General features: G+C 42.5%; 1 protein-coding gene across 3 annotated transcripts; it reads left to right on the plus strand.

Annotated features, from left to right (window-relative positions):
* The first annotated feature begins 6,482 nt into the window (after positions 1-6,482).
* On the plus strand, positions 6,483-18,652 carry panx2 (pannexin 2). Of its 3 annotated transcripts, XM_034223302.1 has the most exons (7): positions 6,483-6,575; positions 8,638-9,290; positions 10,237-10,269; positions 10,558-11,672; positions 11,966-12,101; positions 15,768-15,953; positions 16,435-18,652. In XM_034223302.1, exons 2-7 carry the CDS (start codon positions 9,062-9,064, stop codon positions 16,779-16,781), a joined length of 2,046 nt encoding a protein of 681 aa, XP_034079193.1. In that variant the 5' UTR covers positions 6,483-6,575; positions 8,638-9,061; the 3' UTR covers positions 16,782-18,652. The 3 variants fall into 3 exon arrangements, with proteins under 3 accessions (XP_034079193.1, XP_034079195.1, XP_034079196.1); XM_034223304.1 differs by lacking the exon at positions 10,237-10,269 and having other exon boundaries at positions 10,528-11,672; XM_034223305.1 differs by lacking the exon at positions 10,237-10,269.
* The last annotated feature ends 207 nt before the right edge of the window (positions 18,653-18,859 follow it).

The following is an 18,859-nucleotide window of genomic DNA, read 5'->3' on the forward strand; positions in this document are numbered from 1 at the left end:
AGAGAGAGGGAGAGAGAGAGAGAGAGAGAGAGAGAGAGAGAGAGAGAGAGAGAGAGAGAGAGAGAGAGAGAGAGAGAGAGAGAGAGAGAGAGAGAGAGAGAGAGAGAGAATACTATATTAGGAAGCAGACGTAGTGAGGTGCGGCTTCCACAACCTGCAGAAACCGGCTTGAGGAAAACTGACTTGTGGCTCAGTCCGGCTGACAAACATCTAGAGCGCGCCCCTATCGCGCGCCCACATCACACATTCAAGGATCTCAACATAGGCCTAGTGCACGAGGCTGCTGGAGGAAACTGTCCTTGCTAAGCAGTGATGTAATTTTAAGTTAAGGAAATCTTTGTTAATACATGTTATTGTCCGTACAAGACAATGTTCTTTAAAAATACATCATGACTATCTTCACACAGTCATATATATCAGTAGCCCACGCAGGGTTCCCAGTTGTAATGCTCTACTTCATTTGAAAATGCAGGTTACCCGGCCTCCACTTCATCAGGAAACAAAATCCTTGCCACACATATGTGTTTGAACAAAACACATGTCATGTGCAGAGTCTCCGTGCTCATGTGATCGGTTCATGCTGCGTGCATGTTTATTATGGCTGCTCATGAAGTCACTCGTCTAGTGAGTCGGCACTCCTGTCTCAAAGTTAGGTGTATATACACCGTGTTGAGTGGCACAGATATATTATTAATTTAGTAGGATGTAGTTTATGTGGATAAATGTTTATGTGGCGTTAAATGTGAGATATTATGTGTTTACAGTTCATTTATTGCTCCGCTACTCGGCTACCGGAAGTAGCATGTCTGTAGCGTTTCACAATAAGAGCATCTGCTGCCGCTTTCCGCCAACCGGAAGTGGAACGTTATTCATTAGCGGTAGCTTAACTTTGACTCTCTGATATACTATTTTAAATAGCATAGTAGATGAATTCCTAATTGTTGTTGTTTTTACTGGTTAAAATATTGTTTGTAAATGTGTCTATTTGATAATAAATGTCATACTCTTGGGGGAAATCCTTGTCTTAGGCCTTTTTGTTGACTGCCAATTGTATCGTGTTTTCTTTCAAATTGAATCTGTGGAGTTTTTGCTGTTTGATCAAGTTGAGTCAGAGGGCAACTTTGATCAGTAGAACAGCTAAACTTTAGGCAGTGTGCGCGGCCGCGGTGTGCTTGTAGATCTCCAACATAAAACAAATGTAATTCATTCTTATTATTATAGCATTCTCATCCACTGCTTTAGCCTGTCAAGGACACCTGCACATCATCCTCACATGTTTGTGTGAGAGAATAAAGTCTTATTGTTTTTGCCATTTTAGTTTTTCTCACTCCAAACTTTAACCTGTTAGGCCCCAAGCCTGTTTTTCAGGTCTCAGGCTCGAAAATGACATTTCCAGAACAAATGACCATAACTACACTTCTAAAAGGGGAACATTAATAATCTTTTTTCTCAAAGTAATGATAAACCTGTGAGTTGGATGTAGAAAAGTCAGAATCAATATAGATGTTTTTTATTTTAAAGAAAATTCAGATTGAACATGGTAAAAAACTGTAAATTATAGTGTCCGTCCAAAAAATATGTTGTACTTATAGTGAAAACTAACCTTGGATGATGGGTTAGTAGACTAAAAGCTTTAAGAATCCAAAGTACAACATATAATAAGTACCCTGTATCAAGATTGATGCAAAACAAGTGATATTTGATATTTACTTATAGTGAAAACTACCCTTGGATGGTAGGTAGACTTATGGCGCGTTTCCACTGCAGCGGGTAGCCCCGTTTAAGCGTCCTTAACCGTCCTCAAGCGGCCAGGCCGGTTTTTGGTGGCGTTTCCATATAGCCTAGTACCGGCCAGCGGGTACTTTTTCCCTCTTTTTCCGGCCTCATAAAATCGTGGTTCCCTCAGACCAGGGCCAGGGCTGAACTAGTGACGTCAACACTCTCGACTGCTGATTGGTCAGAGAGAATCGTCACAAGATTGCGCGCGAGTTCATCCCTAGCGTCGCATATATATCTAGAAGCAAGCTTGCAGCATTTTTATAAACAGCATTTTGTAAACGGATGAGCTACAAAAATGGCTACGTCTAATAAGAAAAGCACACCGTGGTCGACCGAGGAGGTGACGACGTTCCTTCATCTCATTGGGGATGATCAAATCCAGCGGGAGCTCGACGGAACAACTCGAAATGTGAACAAAAACAAAGCCGATCGCCCCGCCTACACTGCGTTGCTACCCAAGGTCCTAAACTGTAATGGAAATGCGCCACGGCCTGGGCCGGCCAGCGAGGCAGCCCGAGGCCAGAGCGAGGACGCTTAGGGACGCTTAAACGGGGCTACCCCGCTGCAGTGGAAACGCGCCATAAAAGCTTTAGGAATCCAAAGTACAACATATAAGTACCCTGTATCAAGATTGATGCAAAACAAGTGACATTTGACCTTTTTAGAGAGGTTTAGCAAAAAAAAAACACTTCTGGGGTCATTTGGGTGGATTTTTCATATCTCTGGCCCCCTTGGTCGATTTTGATTGACATCTCTTTCTAACCGCTAGAGCCAATGGAATCGAGGGAAAGTTCCCATACACACACAGGTTACCAAATAAGGAGTGAGAGAGACGAGTAGAAAAACCGGAAGCTGCGCTAGCCTCTGGTGTCCTGTCCCCCCACTTTACAAATATGTTTATTTGTTAACGCAAGCCGTCTTCGCCACAGAGGAGCACACAGCCTCTGTGAGCGAGTGAGACAGAGAGCAAGCTAGGGAGAGCACATCTTTATCTATGTAATAAATCATTCCAATGTGTACTATAGGACAGTAAAAAAAAAAAAAAGTTTTAAAAGGGGAGTGATTAGTAAAATATGCATAAATGAAAAAGAATGCTAACTAGGTAAGATAAGAATAAACAAGTTTAAAGGATTTGTGTTGTGATCATATTCTAAAGATGTTTGGATTATTGAAAAGTATACAGCTCCTCCCTTTCATATGAGTGTTGAGAGCTGTATCCATAAATTCATTTTGTGCTCAAAGTGCACCAGATTGATGCATTTAACTTAAACATTTAAAAAACAGTCTTCCCGGGCGAGCATTAATCACATGTTTTCAATATTGTTTTTATTTCAACCTTTATAAATCTGGTTGTGTGGTTTAGGTTTCACAACACCTTTTGTAAATGTGTTGTGAAAAAATAAATCTATTGGATATGCATGTTGCACAAGGTCGATTACAAAGAGAGTCCCAGTCAGTCTGGATCTTTTGGATAGCGTCTTCATCTGCACTGGCATCAGCTGACACAGCAGCAGCTGTAACTAACAACCATCGATAACCATCAAATTCCTTGTTCTTCAAATAAGACATGTTATGCATCCCAGGAAAGGCGGAAAGCATTTAGACTATAATTGAAGACAAAGAACCCTGGAACGTAAAAGGCAAAAACATTTTATCTCCAGTATCCACATCCAGCTGTTGTGAAGACCTCCATTGTCTTCCACTACAGTATGTCAACTGTTGATCGTTATCATCAATGTTCCCATTCAAGTGATGGGAACATATAACACAATCTGGAGTTGCCTCTGACATATAGGACCTGGATAACACACAGTGGTATCTTTCTGAAATATCTCCCAATATTTCTTTAGAGACAAATATTGGGAAATAAATGCATTTGTCATAAATGTACATAATGTGATTCCAGTTTTTAAAAGCTCTGGACACTAAAAGGAGATGTACAGTAATGAAAATACAACCTCACTGTCAGGTTTGACAATAAATAATGCCTTTATAAAGGCTATCGGACACGTTTTCAATATTTATTGTTTTTATTTCAAACTTTATATATCTGGTTGTTTGGTTTTACAACACCTTTTGTAAATAATGTGTTGCGTGGCAGCACAGACACTGGTAAATCACGAGCAAGGCACACTGGTTACGGATGGCAGCTTCCTCATCGCTGCACTCGGAGAGAAATAGTAGAGACGGAGACGTTGAACTGTTTAGCCCGCCTTGGGCATGGTTTATGTTCCGATGCACTGCACTCTGACATGCTGTGGAGTGAATCGAGTCACCTCTGAGAGGGAGTTGGTTGACAGCTAAAAAAGCTATAATATCAACGACAGCTGACACGTAATAACGGCTCCGTGCCATCTGATCTGCACCAAAGTTCTAATTTCCTTATTTGTTTCCTCGCGTATCTGTCTCTCTCCACAAACTCTCACATGAAATGTGTTCTTTTGATGCGACATGCCTTAGCAGTCTTTTATCAGTCTGTAATGCGTGTTTCCAGTCGCAAAAACCTTTGACAGTAAAAGCCGCATCAGACGTATTCACTTTAAACTGTCTACAGAGGAATCAAAAGGCTGCGTCTGCTTTTAACAAATCTTCAAGCCATGGTCTGTTGTTGTACCATGCAGCGGCAAAAGTGCGCTTCTTTCCTGAAAACAATCTCCCTGGATAACGATCCAGCTTCACCTGGTTGGGTTTATTAACCCCAAGATCATCGCTAACTCAACCCCGGGGTTTGCCGAGGTCAAGCTTGTGAAATTAAGGCGTGCTGCTGCAACGGCAGGTGCAGGGTCGCCAGCAGCACCATCGGCTGCAGTTCTTTCATCGCTATTTCGTTTTAATAAATCCTTAGACCTTTTAAGCCAATTTTTTATGTCCATTTTGTAATTCAAACATAAATGGGAGTCTACAGAATGCACAATAAACAAATCCAGAATAGGCGGCAGAGAGTGACGCTGTGATTGGTCTGTATGGGGACGAATCACAAATCACAACACACACATGCATTTATTTGACGTAGCATGGCGCCTGCGATTTTTTTTGTTTTGTTCTGACATCACATACATCGTAGCATAAAAGTTCACAATTTATTTATAATTAAAAAAATAAAATATATATATTTTTAAATTTTTATAAATAATAAAAAAACGTGTTTATTGGGGGAGGGCAGGAATGTCAAATGGGAGGGCCTGGATTGAATAGTGGTTGCCGGTAGGGCTGCACGATATTGAAAAAAACTGACATTGCGGTTTTTTGTTCCCCTGCGATATATATTGCGTTTTTTTTAACCTGTTAAGCCCCAATGTCCCGGCGGGAACTTTACTTTTTTTTCACGACACTGTGTCTCAGGGGATCTTAATATTTTTAAGAACCTATTAATGTGTTATACCAGATTAACGGAAATAATCTCAGCTAACTGACGATACAAACCATTTTTACCAAAACAAAACACAAGTCTCATAAGAAGCATCTAAATGACCCCTGAGCCAAAAAAGCTAACGGACTTTGGCACAGAATTCAAGATAAAAGTACCCTTATTACTTATCGTAGCTGCACATACAAGATATCCGATTAAAGCTGAGGTTCCACAGATTATTTAGGTATATAGTATCATCACTGAGTCATCCGAACTCGCGACAGGGGAAGCAAACACAGACATCACAACACGTACCTTTACGGAGCTTTTAGGAGAGATCGTCTCACCGTAGCTGTCAATCTGATCAAAAGACGTGTTTAATGGCATTCAAATGAGAAAAAACGCGGCTGAATCGGTTAATCCATAGGTTTTTAACGTCTCTGTATAAACAAATTATTTCATTTATAATCCATAATTCCATTTTAATGTAAAAATCGCAGAGCAAAAGTTAGCTGCTAATGGTAGCTACCAGAGTGGCTGCTGCATCCGGTCTTGGCAATGCGGCAGTCTAATACAGACATTACCAAATAAGGAGTGAGAGTGGCGCGTAGCCAAAACCGGAAACTGCATACCATTAGCAGCTAACTTTTGTGCTCCGATTTTTACATACAAATGGAATTATGGATTATAAACAAATGCTTCAAATTCACATATACATTATTAATCTATGGATCAACCGATTCAGCCGCGTTTTTTCTCGTTTTAATGCCATTGAACACGTCTTTTGATCAGATTGACAGCTACGGTGAGACAATCTCCCGTAAAAGGTACGTGTTGTGATGTCTGTGTTTGCTTCCCCTGTCGCGAGATCGGATCGCTTCGATACTATACTTAAATAATCTGTGGAGTCTCAGCTTTAATCGGATATAATGTATGTGCAGTTTCTATATGTAATAAGGGTATCTTTATTTTGAATTATGTGCTAAAGTGCGTTAGCATTTTTAAAAAAAATGAATAAAACCGCACGTCGCTGCGGTGTGAATATCGCGCATGCGCATATCGCGGTTATCGCCATGACACGGTATCGTTCAGCCTTAGTTGCCGGTTTATTCAACTATAGCCAAGTCTAAGCCAATCCATAACTCTCAAACGTGATTTAATGTCCTCCCCCCCCCCCCCCCCCCAACATCCACACATCACGTGTCCTTGCGAATAGATCGATTGTTCCGGAGATGCCATTTATGAACTGGAGAATCCTAACGCGTTGTCTCATCCCTTGTTCCTGAGGAAGAGGCAGGGAGGGGAGACAGCGTCGAGTTGGAGGGAGGGAGGGGGCAGCTGGTAAAGGGGGGAGCCGGAACAAACCGGTGTGCTCGGATACATGCTGTAGCTGCTCGCCCGCACTGCAGATTAACTCTTGCCGTGCCGGGAGATGCAGCGAGACATGGTGAGTGGATTTTCGAATGTTTTACCCCCACTGCATGCACACTGCTCGTTTGTTATTTGCACACTCTGAGTGGGGCTAGTGTTTCCAGTGTGGACAGGTGATGCTGCAGGTGTTGAGCTTAGGAGACTCCAACAGCCTCCAACACACACAGAAGCAGAGCAGCACACACTCGATCACTTGATGTTCTCTGGTTATTCCGGAGCTCTCCGCCACTCAGGTGCTGAAACTGCAGGCAGCTGCTATATCTCCGGTGGAAGTGTGTGTGCTCCTCCTGGATGAGATACTTCCAGCGTCCTGCACTCACACGCATGTTAGGAGACAGCATTAGCTAAACACGAGCTAACTGGAACATAATGATCCTCTGATGATATGTTCCTGCATTGTTCCCATAGGGACTAACTGATGAGGTGAAAGTGGGAAAACAGTGGGGAGAGTTTGTCTTTCTAATATCTATCATAGATCTGTCATATCCAGATGTGTTCTTAGGATGACTAAAAACAAGTGTCAGATCCACACTGAAAGTTATTCTCTATTCATCTTTATAAAAAACGAATATGGCTCTTCTATTGCAGCTCTCGTTTAAAGCGCTGTCTCTTTGTACTGGTCATAATAGCCAAGCGGGATACGGTGGTAGCCAAAGAATGTGGGATTCCCTCTCTAAGCACTAATAACATCACCCATGAGACGGAATTACCAGTCGGACTATAGTTGTGCCGGTGGCTTACAAACAGCATTGCAGCCTCTTACTGTGCGCCTAAACATCTGATGCTGCCCCTTTAAATTTCAATTATGCAAAGTTTATTTCCCCTCTTCCTTGACACAGTGTTCAAGGATGTGGATACAGTTATTTTGGATCTCACTGGGCAGATCAGTTTAAAATCTGTAGTGTAGTTTATCCCATAAAGGACATCTTGTTCTCTTTTTAAGGAAAGGCAAGTCCCACTTATTTATAGCATATTTCAACAACAAGGCCAATCAAAGTGCTTTACAAAAAATATTAAAAGCTACAAGTGCCACATAACACAAAATCAAATATGAAACAGTCATTAACAGTGTTATGTAAGAAATACATGTTAAAGTTGTGACACCAATAATTGCAACATTTACTCAGCCTTAAATAGTTCTCTTGAAATATTATTTCAAAGACATGCTCCACTAATGATCTCTGTGAGGCTGATAGTACACGCTCATTCCCGTGTGCACATGTGTAACTGAAGTCTCAAGGTTCCACTCCTCCAGATATTAAGTACACTTCACTGCCCTGGATTAGAGGGCTTGGCTTGTAAGGGTTTCATAGATGAGCTGTGTTCATGCATAATGAGAGGAAAGTGAGTGGTGTGCAGAGGGGGTAATGGGGGGAGAGAAAGTAAAAACAGGAGAAGTAGAGTGAGAGGGTGAGGGCTGTAGATGGGAAGGGGTGATGCGTTCACACTACTCACAGAGGACATTCACATACCCTTCAAGTGTACTGAGCATGCAGCAGCCGCCAGTTCAACCCTGCATAAGCATATGCATGCTCATGTATACATGCACGCTCATTCACACATGCACAAACACACGCAGAGACGCACCAGAGATCACACTGACAAGTGTGTTCACCTGACATCTCAGTGTGAACATGCTGTCCCGCAGAGATAATGACCGCCAGTTAGGGGCAGGGGACCAATTGTGGAATAGCAGAGTCCAGCAGAAAACTGTCATTTTAAAAACGAACAGAGGATTCACTGAGATACTTTTTTTTTGGTGACTTAATGGTTGGCATACTCTAGAGAGGATACATTTGCCCTTTAGTGTCCTTGCTTGATCAAAGACAACCCCCACCCCCCTTAGATGTGACCACATTCACACACTCCACTGGTCACAGAGTGAGGATTAGTCGTCCTCGGAAACATGACTGCACTATAGAGAATGATGGGTGGGAACAAAGAGCTTTTTCTGATGCAAATTCACACAAAGACTGATTTAAAATATGGTGGCACTAATTGTTTTTTAACATGTTTTCAGAAATAGGATCTTGGGCCTCACAGTACTTTTATCTATTCATTTGTTTTCTTTCTTTCAGGAAAGGATTGGTCAGAGCTTCCCCTGACTAAAGCTCGCATTTCAACTCTTTAGCCAGCCAGCTCTTTCCCTGGGGATCACAAGGAGGCCTGCTAAACTCAGCTCATTCCTCAACCTGCAACACAGAGTGGGGCCGAGGCCTGGCACTGTGGAGATGGGGAAACACATAGGGATGCGCACAGAAGAGGCAAAAGGAGGAGTGTGCTTCTGAACGTTATGCCTGGTCAGCTAAAAGAGAAAAGCAGTGATAAACTGTAGAACACTCAAGAAGCACACCACACAGCATGAGGTTCCTTACGTTTGGTGACAGGGGCTGAAGTTGGCCAAACATTTCTGTCTTGAGGAGTGTTTCACTTCAGCAGGGAGTGTCGAGCCTCCCCTCCAGTCCAGAGGGAGGTTGTGGCGAGCGGCCATTGTGTTTCCGGATGCAGAACATCCTCGATCAGAACTTAGACATGGCCACGGCTCTACTCGCCGGCGAGAAGCTGAAGGAGCTGATCCTGCCGGGCTCCTCTCAGGATGAGAGGGGGGGGTTACTGGCCGGCCTCCTGGTGCAGCTCAAACTGGAGCTGCCCTTCGACCGCGTTGTCACCATAGGGACGGTCATCATCCCCATCCTGCTGGTCACCCTCGTCTTCACAAGGAACTTTGCAGGTGAGACTTTTGCCACTAGAGGGAGTTCATTGCTAAACTGTGGTTATCTACACCAGCAGCTGTACGTTCTGAGTCAGCCATGCAGTGCCTTAAGGCTTCTGTGAATGTGATAAGTAGAGATGTAAGTAGGAGATTAGGCAAAGAAGGAAAAGGACCAGTGACGAGTGCATCGGAGGAAACGATAGACTGGAGATAGAGAGGGGAGAGGAAAGTGTTTTTTTAGAAGGCTGGGTGTGACGGGAGAGATGTTAGTTGTATGCTGAGTCAGACTCTCTGCATAGCAGCACCAACCATCTGGGACTGAGCGTTTCACTTGGAGTTCAGACAAGTTCCCTCAATACTCCCTCAATGGTGTGTTTTATAATGATATTAAGGGCATTGCCAAACATGTTTAGATGACTCAGCACCCTGCCCTCTGTGACTCTAACAAAGTAATGCTATTGCACATGTAATACATGCCTTGGTGGTATTTTAATGGTTTTTAATAAATAAATAGTATGTATTGCAATATCAAAATAGGAAATGTATCAGATGTAACTGCGTTTAGTTCAGAAGATTAAAATTGGGCTTTCTTCAACCCTAAACTACATAGATCGGATAGAGAACAACTTAGACAGGAAATTGAGCTCTCACTTCCTCTATCTGAGCCAGGCAGATGATCTTTTCAAAGGCAGTGTGAGCGTTATCAGAGGTACACAGCATTGTGATCGAACACATCAAAGATTCTCTGAGATACAAACAAAAAGTTAAACGAACAGATCAAGTTCCCGTGGTAAATACAAAGGAACACAAAATCCATGGTTTAACATAATTATGGTAATGTGATTTGGAAGTGAAAGGAAGATGAGCAATACATTTTAATATGTTTTAATATCAGATGCCCTACAGAGAGCAACTGAGTTGTTTAATTTTGGTTCACAGTATTCAGTCTTGTGTGTACATGCAGTTTTACAATGGATGACTGCACCAGATGTCTCAGGTATGTTTACCTTCTTTCACTTTCAAACAGGTGGTTTGGAGAGAAATAGTTATTCTAGGGAATTTGTCTAATCTGTTTGTCTGACATCACGTTGTCACATTGCCAGATCTTGAATCTGAGAAAAAATGTCTGAGTGATGAGGGAAATTATTACAAAATATATAACAACATCCATGTTTAAGCGTGATAGAATTGTTCTTTCAGCTGATATATTCATTTACATTATGACACAATTATCCAACTTGTAATGTTTGGGCAGATTTTTTCTCATTTTTGTCCTATTTCTCAGAGGAGTCCATTTACTGTTACACACCACACAACTTCACCAGGGACCAGGCACTGTATGCAAGAGGCTACTGCTGGACAGAGCTGCGCGATGCTAAACCTGGTTTGGAGTCTCACCTTTGGCCTTCACTTTTTGAACACAAGTTCCTGCCCTATGCCCTGCTGGCCTTCGCTGGAATCATGTATATTCCTGCTTTGGGCTGGGAGTTCCTCGCCTCTACGCGGCTCACTTCAGAGCTCAATTTCCTGCTTCAAGAAATTGATAATTGCTACCATCGAGCCGCTGAGGGCCGAGCACCGAAGATCGAGAAGCAGATTCAATCCAAAGGACCTGGCATTACCGAGCGAGAGAGGCGGGAGATCATAGAGAACGCAGAGAAGGAGAAAAGCCCAGAGCAGAACCTGTTTGAGAAATATTTAGAAAGACGAGGCGAAAGTAACTTTCTAGCTAAGCTTTACCTGGGGCGCCACCTGGCTATTATCTGCCTCAGTACCATCCCCATTTCCTACCTGAGCGCCTACTATGCCCGCCAAAGGCAGAATGAGTTCACCTGTGCCCTCGGTGAGCCCCCGGACATCAGCAGCTACTTCGAGCTGAAGCTCAGGGTCAACTGTAAGCTGCCTGCGGTGCAGCTGCAGCGCATCATGGCAGCAGTGGATATCTCTCTGCTCTGCACCATGAACCTCATCATCCTGCTTAATTTGCTGCACTTGTTTGTGGTGCGCAAATCCAACTTTGTATTTGACAAACTGCATAAAGTTGGCATTAAAACTCGGCGACGCTGGCAGAAGTCTCAGTTCTGTGACATCAACATCCTGGCCATGTTCTGCAACGAGAACAGGGACCACATCAAGTCGCTCAACCGGCTGGACTTCATCACCAATGAGAGCGACCTCATGTATGATAATGTAGTCAGGCAGCTGCTGGCTGCGCTTGCACAATCCAACCATGACGCTACACCCACCGTGAGGGATTCTGGGATACAAACCATCGATGGCAACATGGACCCCTCTGAACTTGGGATGGGAGACATGACTGGGGAGCCGCTGGTCCTCAAACGGCCACGCAAGAAGATGAAATGGATCCCAAGCTCAAATCCTCTCCCTCAGCCATTCAAGGTAAGGCCTAAGAACAATTTCCATGTATTCAGTTAGCATCATTGACACCAGAACAGATCTAAACTAGTGTCCTCTAGAAAAAAAAAGACTTACTTCAATAACCTGTTTACTGGAGTACAGTTCACATACATGATCTGTTGAAGATACTTACATGTGAGCCATATCAGTGCTACATAAACCTCTTTCTCTAAAGAGGCACAGTAAGTAGTCCTCTCAAAGAACTATACAGAACTGTTGACGCTGTTGAAGTTGTGATATAATGACCGTTTTTGTGTTTTCTGTCCTTTTAAAAGGAACCCCTTACCCTGACACGTCTGGAAAATAGCAACAAGCCTGAAAAACCCAAACCAGTCAGACGAAAGACGGCGGCAGACAGCTTCATTGCACCACTTCTGGATACCAAAAGCACACAATACCCTATCACAAAAGGTATGAATTACTATGAATAGCAAATCTGTTTCAATGTTTATTTATAAATGTGATAATAAATATTTCTAACCATTGATTATTTCACTTTAGAATAGTGCTTAAGATAATATATAGTTAAACCAGGGATTTAGTTTCACTGCCTATTTGCTCTTGCGCTCTCTTACCTACACAGGTGTGCAGATAAACCGACTGAAGCTGAACTGTTTCGCAGATCCATCGCCAGTCTCATTCCCTAGTTTGAGTTTGTTTATGGAGATCTGATCCAGTTCAGATCGGTGCAAAAAATGAATACCGGGCTCTGGGTCAGCGAACAGTTCAACATCGGTCGGTTGATCTACACCAGGGGTACTCAAATACAAATCTTAAAGGTCCAAAATAAATGTTTCAATAAGACAAAGGTCCGTTTATTACGGTCATTCAAACTTTTAAACAATTGCAACAAGATTCTTAACACGAGGTTGCAAAAACAAAAATAATCTGAATGCAGCAGTTTTCATTGTTATTGTGTCTGTGCTTGACCCCTCAGAGTCGCAGTGTAAGAGCTGCACAGTTATGAATAAAGGCAGCTGCACCCTCTTTCATTCAGCATTCCCATTATTGCTTTATAATGTCTTGCCCCCTTGTGCGTCCACTGAGGTTCGTCAGGCCCAACACATCTTCAACAAACTCCCCCTTTGCCTCATCATAACAACTCACAAACACCAGCAACTGAGCATTGTCAGTGGTGTCAGTGGACTCACCCACAGCTAAGGAAATGCACTGTGCATTTTTTATTCCATCACAAAGCTGATGAATCAAATCACCAGCCAGTATTTATGTTCTTCTGGTTGCTGTGGAATCTGAGAGGGGGATTTGCTTGATTTTACCTGTTATTTCCTCTTTTTGTTTGCCTTCAACATGGTCTCCATCACTTCAGTCATGCATTCTTTTATACTTCAGTTATTATCCAGTGGAAAGCCCTTACCTACTGGCCTAGTTCAATCAAAGTGGTTACTTTTTTTTGGCTGGGCAGTGTAGTTTTACACACCGTCTGATTTGACTTTCTCAGGACTTAAAACTGTTTTTTGGGGGCAGACCCCCTCAAAGAAAACAATATATTTACACACGTAAGGTCATCATCTTAATAGTTGTGTATGCTCATCCGTGAGCAGAGCATCAAGTTGACATGTCTATTACAGCTGAATGCGGCGATTACCATTTTGTTCAGCAAAACGCCTCACAAACGTATTAAGATCAACAGCTTTAGTGCGTTTTGATTCAATGCTGAGTACAGCCAAACTGACAGTCTCTTCTCTGTCATTGTAGACCGCAAATACCTCATTCCTTCAGTGCTTGGGTCCGAATGCTTCTCGTTTTGCGCCGTCCAGTTCAAAATGAAATGGCCGCCAATCGTATGTCCACGCTCGCGCCAGGACCGGGGGAGGGGTTACATGACGTGCATCTTGTGCTGCATTCACTTGCACTCGGACATTAGAGACTTTCTCTCATAAATGTCCGATGAGCCACAACTTTTCTTTCAAAACAAAGCTGCCAACTGGAGTGGCAAGGCCTATTTTTAGGGTGTCAGTTGCCACCCCAGTAGGTGAAACTAGGCTACTAGCTACAGTACAGATGGAACTAGATGAGCTGTTAACTCTCGCTCTGAATTTTTTTTTTTAATTCTCGCTCTGACTTTGACAGGTTGAAAGAGACACACACATTTTTCCCACCCGCAGTCCGCGAAGACCCGCCCTACTGTGCCTCTGATTCGCAGATTGTTTGGGGGGAAAAAACGCTGACTGGATGCTGAATGTGATTGGACCAAAGCGTTGACACACACAGGTGGAACACAGTGGAACAGTCAGACATGCAGAGCGCTGTTTGCAGTGGACATAGCGGAGAATTTTGACTCGTTGCGAATGCGTTGTGGCGATGTCTCACATATAATACAGAGAGATAATACATATGAAAAGTATAATTTGCTCAGAGTCCGGAGACAGTGGTGGTTCGGTCCGGATCCGGACCGGAGTCCGTAGTTTGAGGATGCCTGATCTACACACATGTACCGAAGAATGCAAGAGAAATCTCTGAGGCAGCAACAGGGAGAGCAGAAGCAGAAGCACCTGTATTCAGCATGAAGAGTTGAAACAACTAGCTAGCTAGCATAGCATGTGAGATATACAATATAACAAAAAAGTTGACCGAATAACACACTTTAAAGACAGCCCCCTTACTTTGTATATTGAAGCAGAATGCATAATGGAATGATTTTGGCTGGCTCCACTCTTCACACAAAGGATTGTGATTTATGTGAAAAGGATATGTTTTATTGACAAACCTGTTTATATTTTTAGGCCCACTCTGCAATTTCCTCTAGCTCTACGGAACTTTTAAGGATCTTTCGGGCTATTTGTTTTGGTTTTCCAGCCTACAACTTTACTCTCATAGCTTTCATTAGCATTGTTTCCAGATGCAGCACAGTAGCTTTTTAACCATTGTGTGGTGTTCATATTTTTGTTACTCAGCCAGTGGACCCGCTGCCTTTTTGGGCTTCAATTCAACACAATCAAACTATTTTATGTTAAAATACTCAACAGATGTTTACTTCATCTCAATTACAAGCAATATAAACAGCATATATGGTTAATATTTGCCCTTTTACATTTGTTGGATCACATTAATGAATTAAAGTGCTACTCGTTTTTTTGCCCGCTGACCGGCTGGTCCTGTGGCTCGTCTTTTTTTTGCAACTAGCTGATGCTCAATCTCATCCTCTTCTTCAAAGTCACTGTTAGAGTCAGAATTCTCAGAAATGTGATCCACAGCTACAGTGTGAGAGCAGACAGGTGTTGGTGCTTGAATGTATCAACAATGTTGCAACCTTGTGCAGGAATGGCAGGGGCAGAAACTCAAAAGTCTCACACACACACACACACACACTTTTGTTAGCCCCGGAACATACAGGGTGTTCCGGGGCTAACAAAAGTGTGTGTGTGTGTGTGTGTGTGAGACTTTTGAGTTTCTGCCCCTGCCATTCCTGCACAAGGTTGCAACATTGTTGATGTCAACGACGCTGTACAATAGAATAAAGGTTTCACAAATCTCAAACTGGGTTATAAAGAATCTTTAGACTCTGGGATAATCCAGTCCAGATTTGATGAGTGTAGGTCTAGTGGTTTCAGATCAGGACCTGCTGGTCTAATGTGGTCAGGATGCGAAAAAAGCACTGAAATCTCCCTTTTTTGTATTTTCACAAATAGAATAAAAGTTTCACAAATCTCAAACTGGGTTATAAAGAATCTTTAGACTTTCTGGGATAATCCAGTCCAAATAAATCGGCTATGCAGCGATTTAAGAGGTTCAAACACGGAGGATTGTTCGCTCAGCGCTGTAAATTAAATGTCCCTTAACTTTCCCCTTAACTGCCGAATCGGATGCTCTGAATCGGAAGCCAACTTCAGCATCGTCAGTAGTCATTGATATGTTCTTCACAGAAAATGAGCCAAGGCCATTGAGTTTGGGTTTGAAAAAATTATTTATCATATCATTTTTCTTTAGCTAAATAATGAAAACGAGTCCCACAGACCCGAATACCATACAAAGGTTAAACAAACTTTGGATTGGTGACCTGATTTAGTATGTTATATTCTGCTTCCTTTAAGTCAGACTTCTCATTTTCCATCGTAGATATGAGTATGATGGAGAAAAAGCACCCTCGAAACTTCTCTCTGGACGTCCACCCATACATGCTGACCATTCGTAAGCCCAAGGTGGATGTAGCATCAGCCGAGCCTCTGCCCCCAGTGCTCAACCTGGATACAGTTTACCTTGAAGGCACACACACTATCGTTCATGTGTCAGGTTCAATTACAGGTAAGCTTGAACTCTACTTTACTCTAGCTTTTGCTGGTCCAGGGCCAGAATTTGCCATATTTTACTCAAACTGTTTGGGTTCAAGAAAAAAAAGCATGCAGCATCCCATCTCATCTAGCTGTACCTTGCATATACACCTTGGGGTGGCAGTAGCTCAGTCTGTGGGGACTTGGCCTCGACCAAAAATACTGGTGTTGACTGGTAACTGGAGAGGTGCCAATCTACCTCCTGGTAACTGCTGAGGCAACAAACCCCCAACTGCCCCCATGGCGCCGGAAAAAACATGGCAGACTCTTCGCTCTGACATATCTTCATAAAAAAAGTGCATGCCTGCATTCTTTTTCTTCTTAAATGTAACCCACTTTGTGTTGCTCACCTGATTTCAGAAAATGGCTTTGCCAAAAGGATTTTCATTTACATTTGAGACTGACTTTTTCCTCTCTCCCTCTACCCTGTCCAATATTTCCTTCTTGTCTTTCAGAAACTAAGATTTGCTCTCCAAAATCAACCAACACTGCCTTTTCTACGATGACCTTGCCCACCAATTCTTACGTTAATGGTGTGAGCCCAAACCCTCCCTCCAGTGAGGACCCCCTCAGTCCCAAGTCTTCTCCAACCCCTCTCCCTCTTCCTCCGCCTACACCTCCGAGGGAGCCTCTCCCCCAGGCGGAGAACCCTGAGTGTCCACCACCAGCCCTGACCAGAGCCCCTACACACCAGCTGATGAGCATACATCATACTCTGTTTGAGGGAGAAGAGGATGAAGAACAACGCAGGGACAGACTGGCAGAGAGACCCGGGGAGCTCATCGCTGCTGGGGAATGTTGAAGGAGGAGAAGAAGAGGGACGCTGAACAAGATTCCTCTAGCCCACTCTACACTGCGCACATGACCACCATGTCAACCACTTCCTATTGACAGTCACCTCTACTCTTAAAATCAACTCACACTCTTCTGTGATGGGAGGATTAGACAGTGAGGACACGACATGGAAACTCCGGTAGTCCTAAAAGAGAAATGACCGAGATGGGAAAATTATTCAGAGGGGATAATATAAACGTTTGTTTGTAATTGATAATGCTGACCAGAGTACTGCTGTAGGAAATGATGTCACATTCATGTCTCAGGATGACTGTGTACAGCTAAACATCCTCAAATGAAACCAGCAGAGGTATAATTCAACAGGGTGCTAAAGTGCAGGATCAAACAGCTATATTAAAAAGGTTTAATGAAAGGATAAGCAACAATGAGAGGTGAGTGAGCTTTCAAAAAAATAAATGAAAAAAGACACACACCTTAAAAGAAGACGGCATTACAGCTTCAAACTAAAATGTATTTTAAACACATAGATATAGCGCTTAGTCCCTTTATCCCAATAGCCAGGTAGAAAGGTAGCTTACGCAATACAGTTGAGATCTGCACAATTAATATGCAAAAGATCACAATATATTTGTGGCAATAATGTATGCGCTTACAGCATCATATCTCACAGAATGCTGTATACATGTATTGACACTGTATATGACTCAGACTTTGTGTAGATAATATAACACACGTTTCATGGCTTTATTATTGCCATTTCACCACTGATTAGGAACGTGTATGATATCTTGACTCCACTATATTTGCACGTCATTTATAACAGGTCAATTGTTATATTATATACAGGAATAGCAAAAGAACAGACTCTAGAATGAAAGAGTGGCGTTGTGAGGTGACGTGCAACTACAATATTGCTCAGAGAAACTGTCACATAGGTAACGGATATCTATGACAGAACTACAATGATGTGGTTGTTTTCTTCTTTTAAAGCAGATCAAAAATAATGAATGGTGTTGGACCCAGTGGTAAAGTATGTGACTGTTGTGTTCAGCTGGCTTCTCGTGAGAGTGCTGTGATGTGAACGAAGTGATGAGTAGATTTAATGTCTCACTGGAGCGTTCATTACTAGATATAATAAGTTATTGAATGCCATCTGCTGTCTCAGACACAATCTAAATGTCTTCAGTAGTTCTGCCCTGCCTCACATTGTGTCAACATCTGCTATGAACAACTAAATAGTTAGAATGGTCTGTCTGTGATGTGAAGTAAAAACCATGCATATGGGGTGTCTTAGCACTCTTCACAATTAACGAGTGAGTGAACAAGGGGATGGGTGCCTACCACTACCTCTCACATTTTCAGCCACATGAATACAGGAACTTCACTAAAGGAACTGCCTGCACTGACTTACACACAAATATGACATCTACTGTAGAAGACATTAGTGCTTTCATCTGGGGTTTACCTACAATATCGGTAGACATATGCATACTATACTCATTACTCACATTTGTCTGGGGCATTCAGGAAGCATACACTTGTGATGAGAGACAGCATTTTTTTTCTAATGATCTTTTGGTGCAAATACAAAATAATCCAATTTGTTTTCATGTTGGCTAAAAGTCCCGTTGTTAGACTGATCAAGCACACCAAATGCATCCAAAAGCACTTTAAGACTTGTAGCACGAGTATGTGAGGGCATATATGTTAAAACCAAAACACAGCTCTGCTTATAAAGGATTTTTTTCTGTGTAGATTTTAACATTGAGACAATAAAGAAGGGAAATCTGTGACAGAGAAAAGAGTCCAGACTTTGATTGTACTGTGTGAAATGTTATAATGGAAAGTAAATAAATACATTTTCACTATAAAAATAAATGTGTGGGTCGACTGGATGAATGACTACATGTACCAGGAAGCACTGCGGCTGTCAGATTCAGCGAGGAGCACACTGACATACGGCCTGGCTTAACCAGTACGTTTTTTATATTTGTTTTGAGACAACTATTGTGTATGATAATGTCAGCATTTGTTGTGAAATTGATCTATTCCAACGATTACGTTTTGACGACATACTTACGGGGC

Source organism: Gymnodraco acuticeps, unplaced genomic scaffold (genome assembly GCF_902827175.1).
Source record: "Gymnodraco acuticeps unplaced genomic scaffold, fGymAcu1.1, whole genome shotgun sequence".
Lineage (NCBI taxonomy): Eukaryota > Metazoa > Chordata > Actinopteri > Perciformes > Bathydraconidae > Gymnodraco > Gymnodraco acuticeps.

What these genes read in the sequence shown, in the direction of transcription:
- panx2 (XM_034223302.1), top strand. Translation starts at nt 9,062, where the DNA reads ATGCAGAACATCCTCGATCAGAACTTAGACATGGCCACGGCTCTACTC. An exon ending in CTCTCCCTCAGCCATTCAAG is followed by an intron (nt 11,673 to 11,965) that starts GTAAGGCCTAAG and finishes TCCTTTTAAAAG; the next exon opens with GAACCCCTTACCCTGACACG. An exon ending in ACAATACCCTATCACAAAAG is followed by an intron (nt 12,102 to 15,767) that starts GTATGAATTACT and finishes TTTCCATCGTAG; the next exon opens with ATATGAGTATGATGGAGAAA.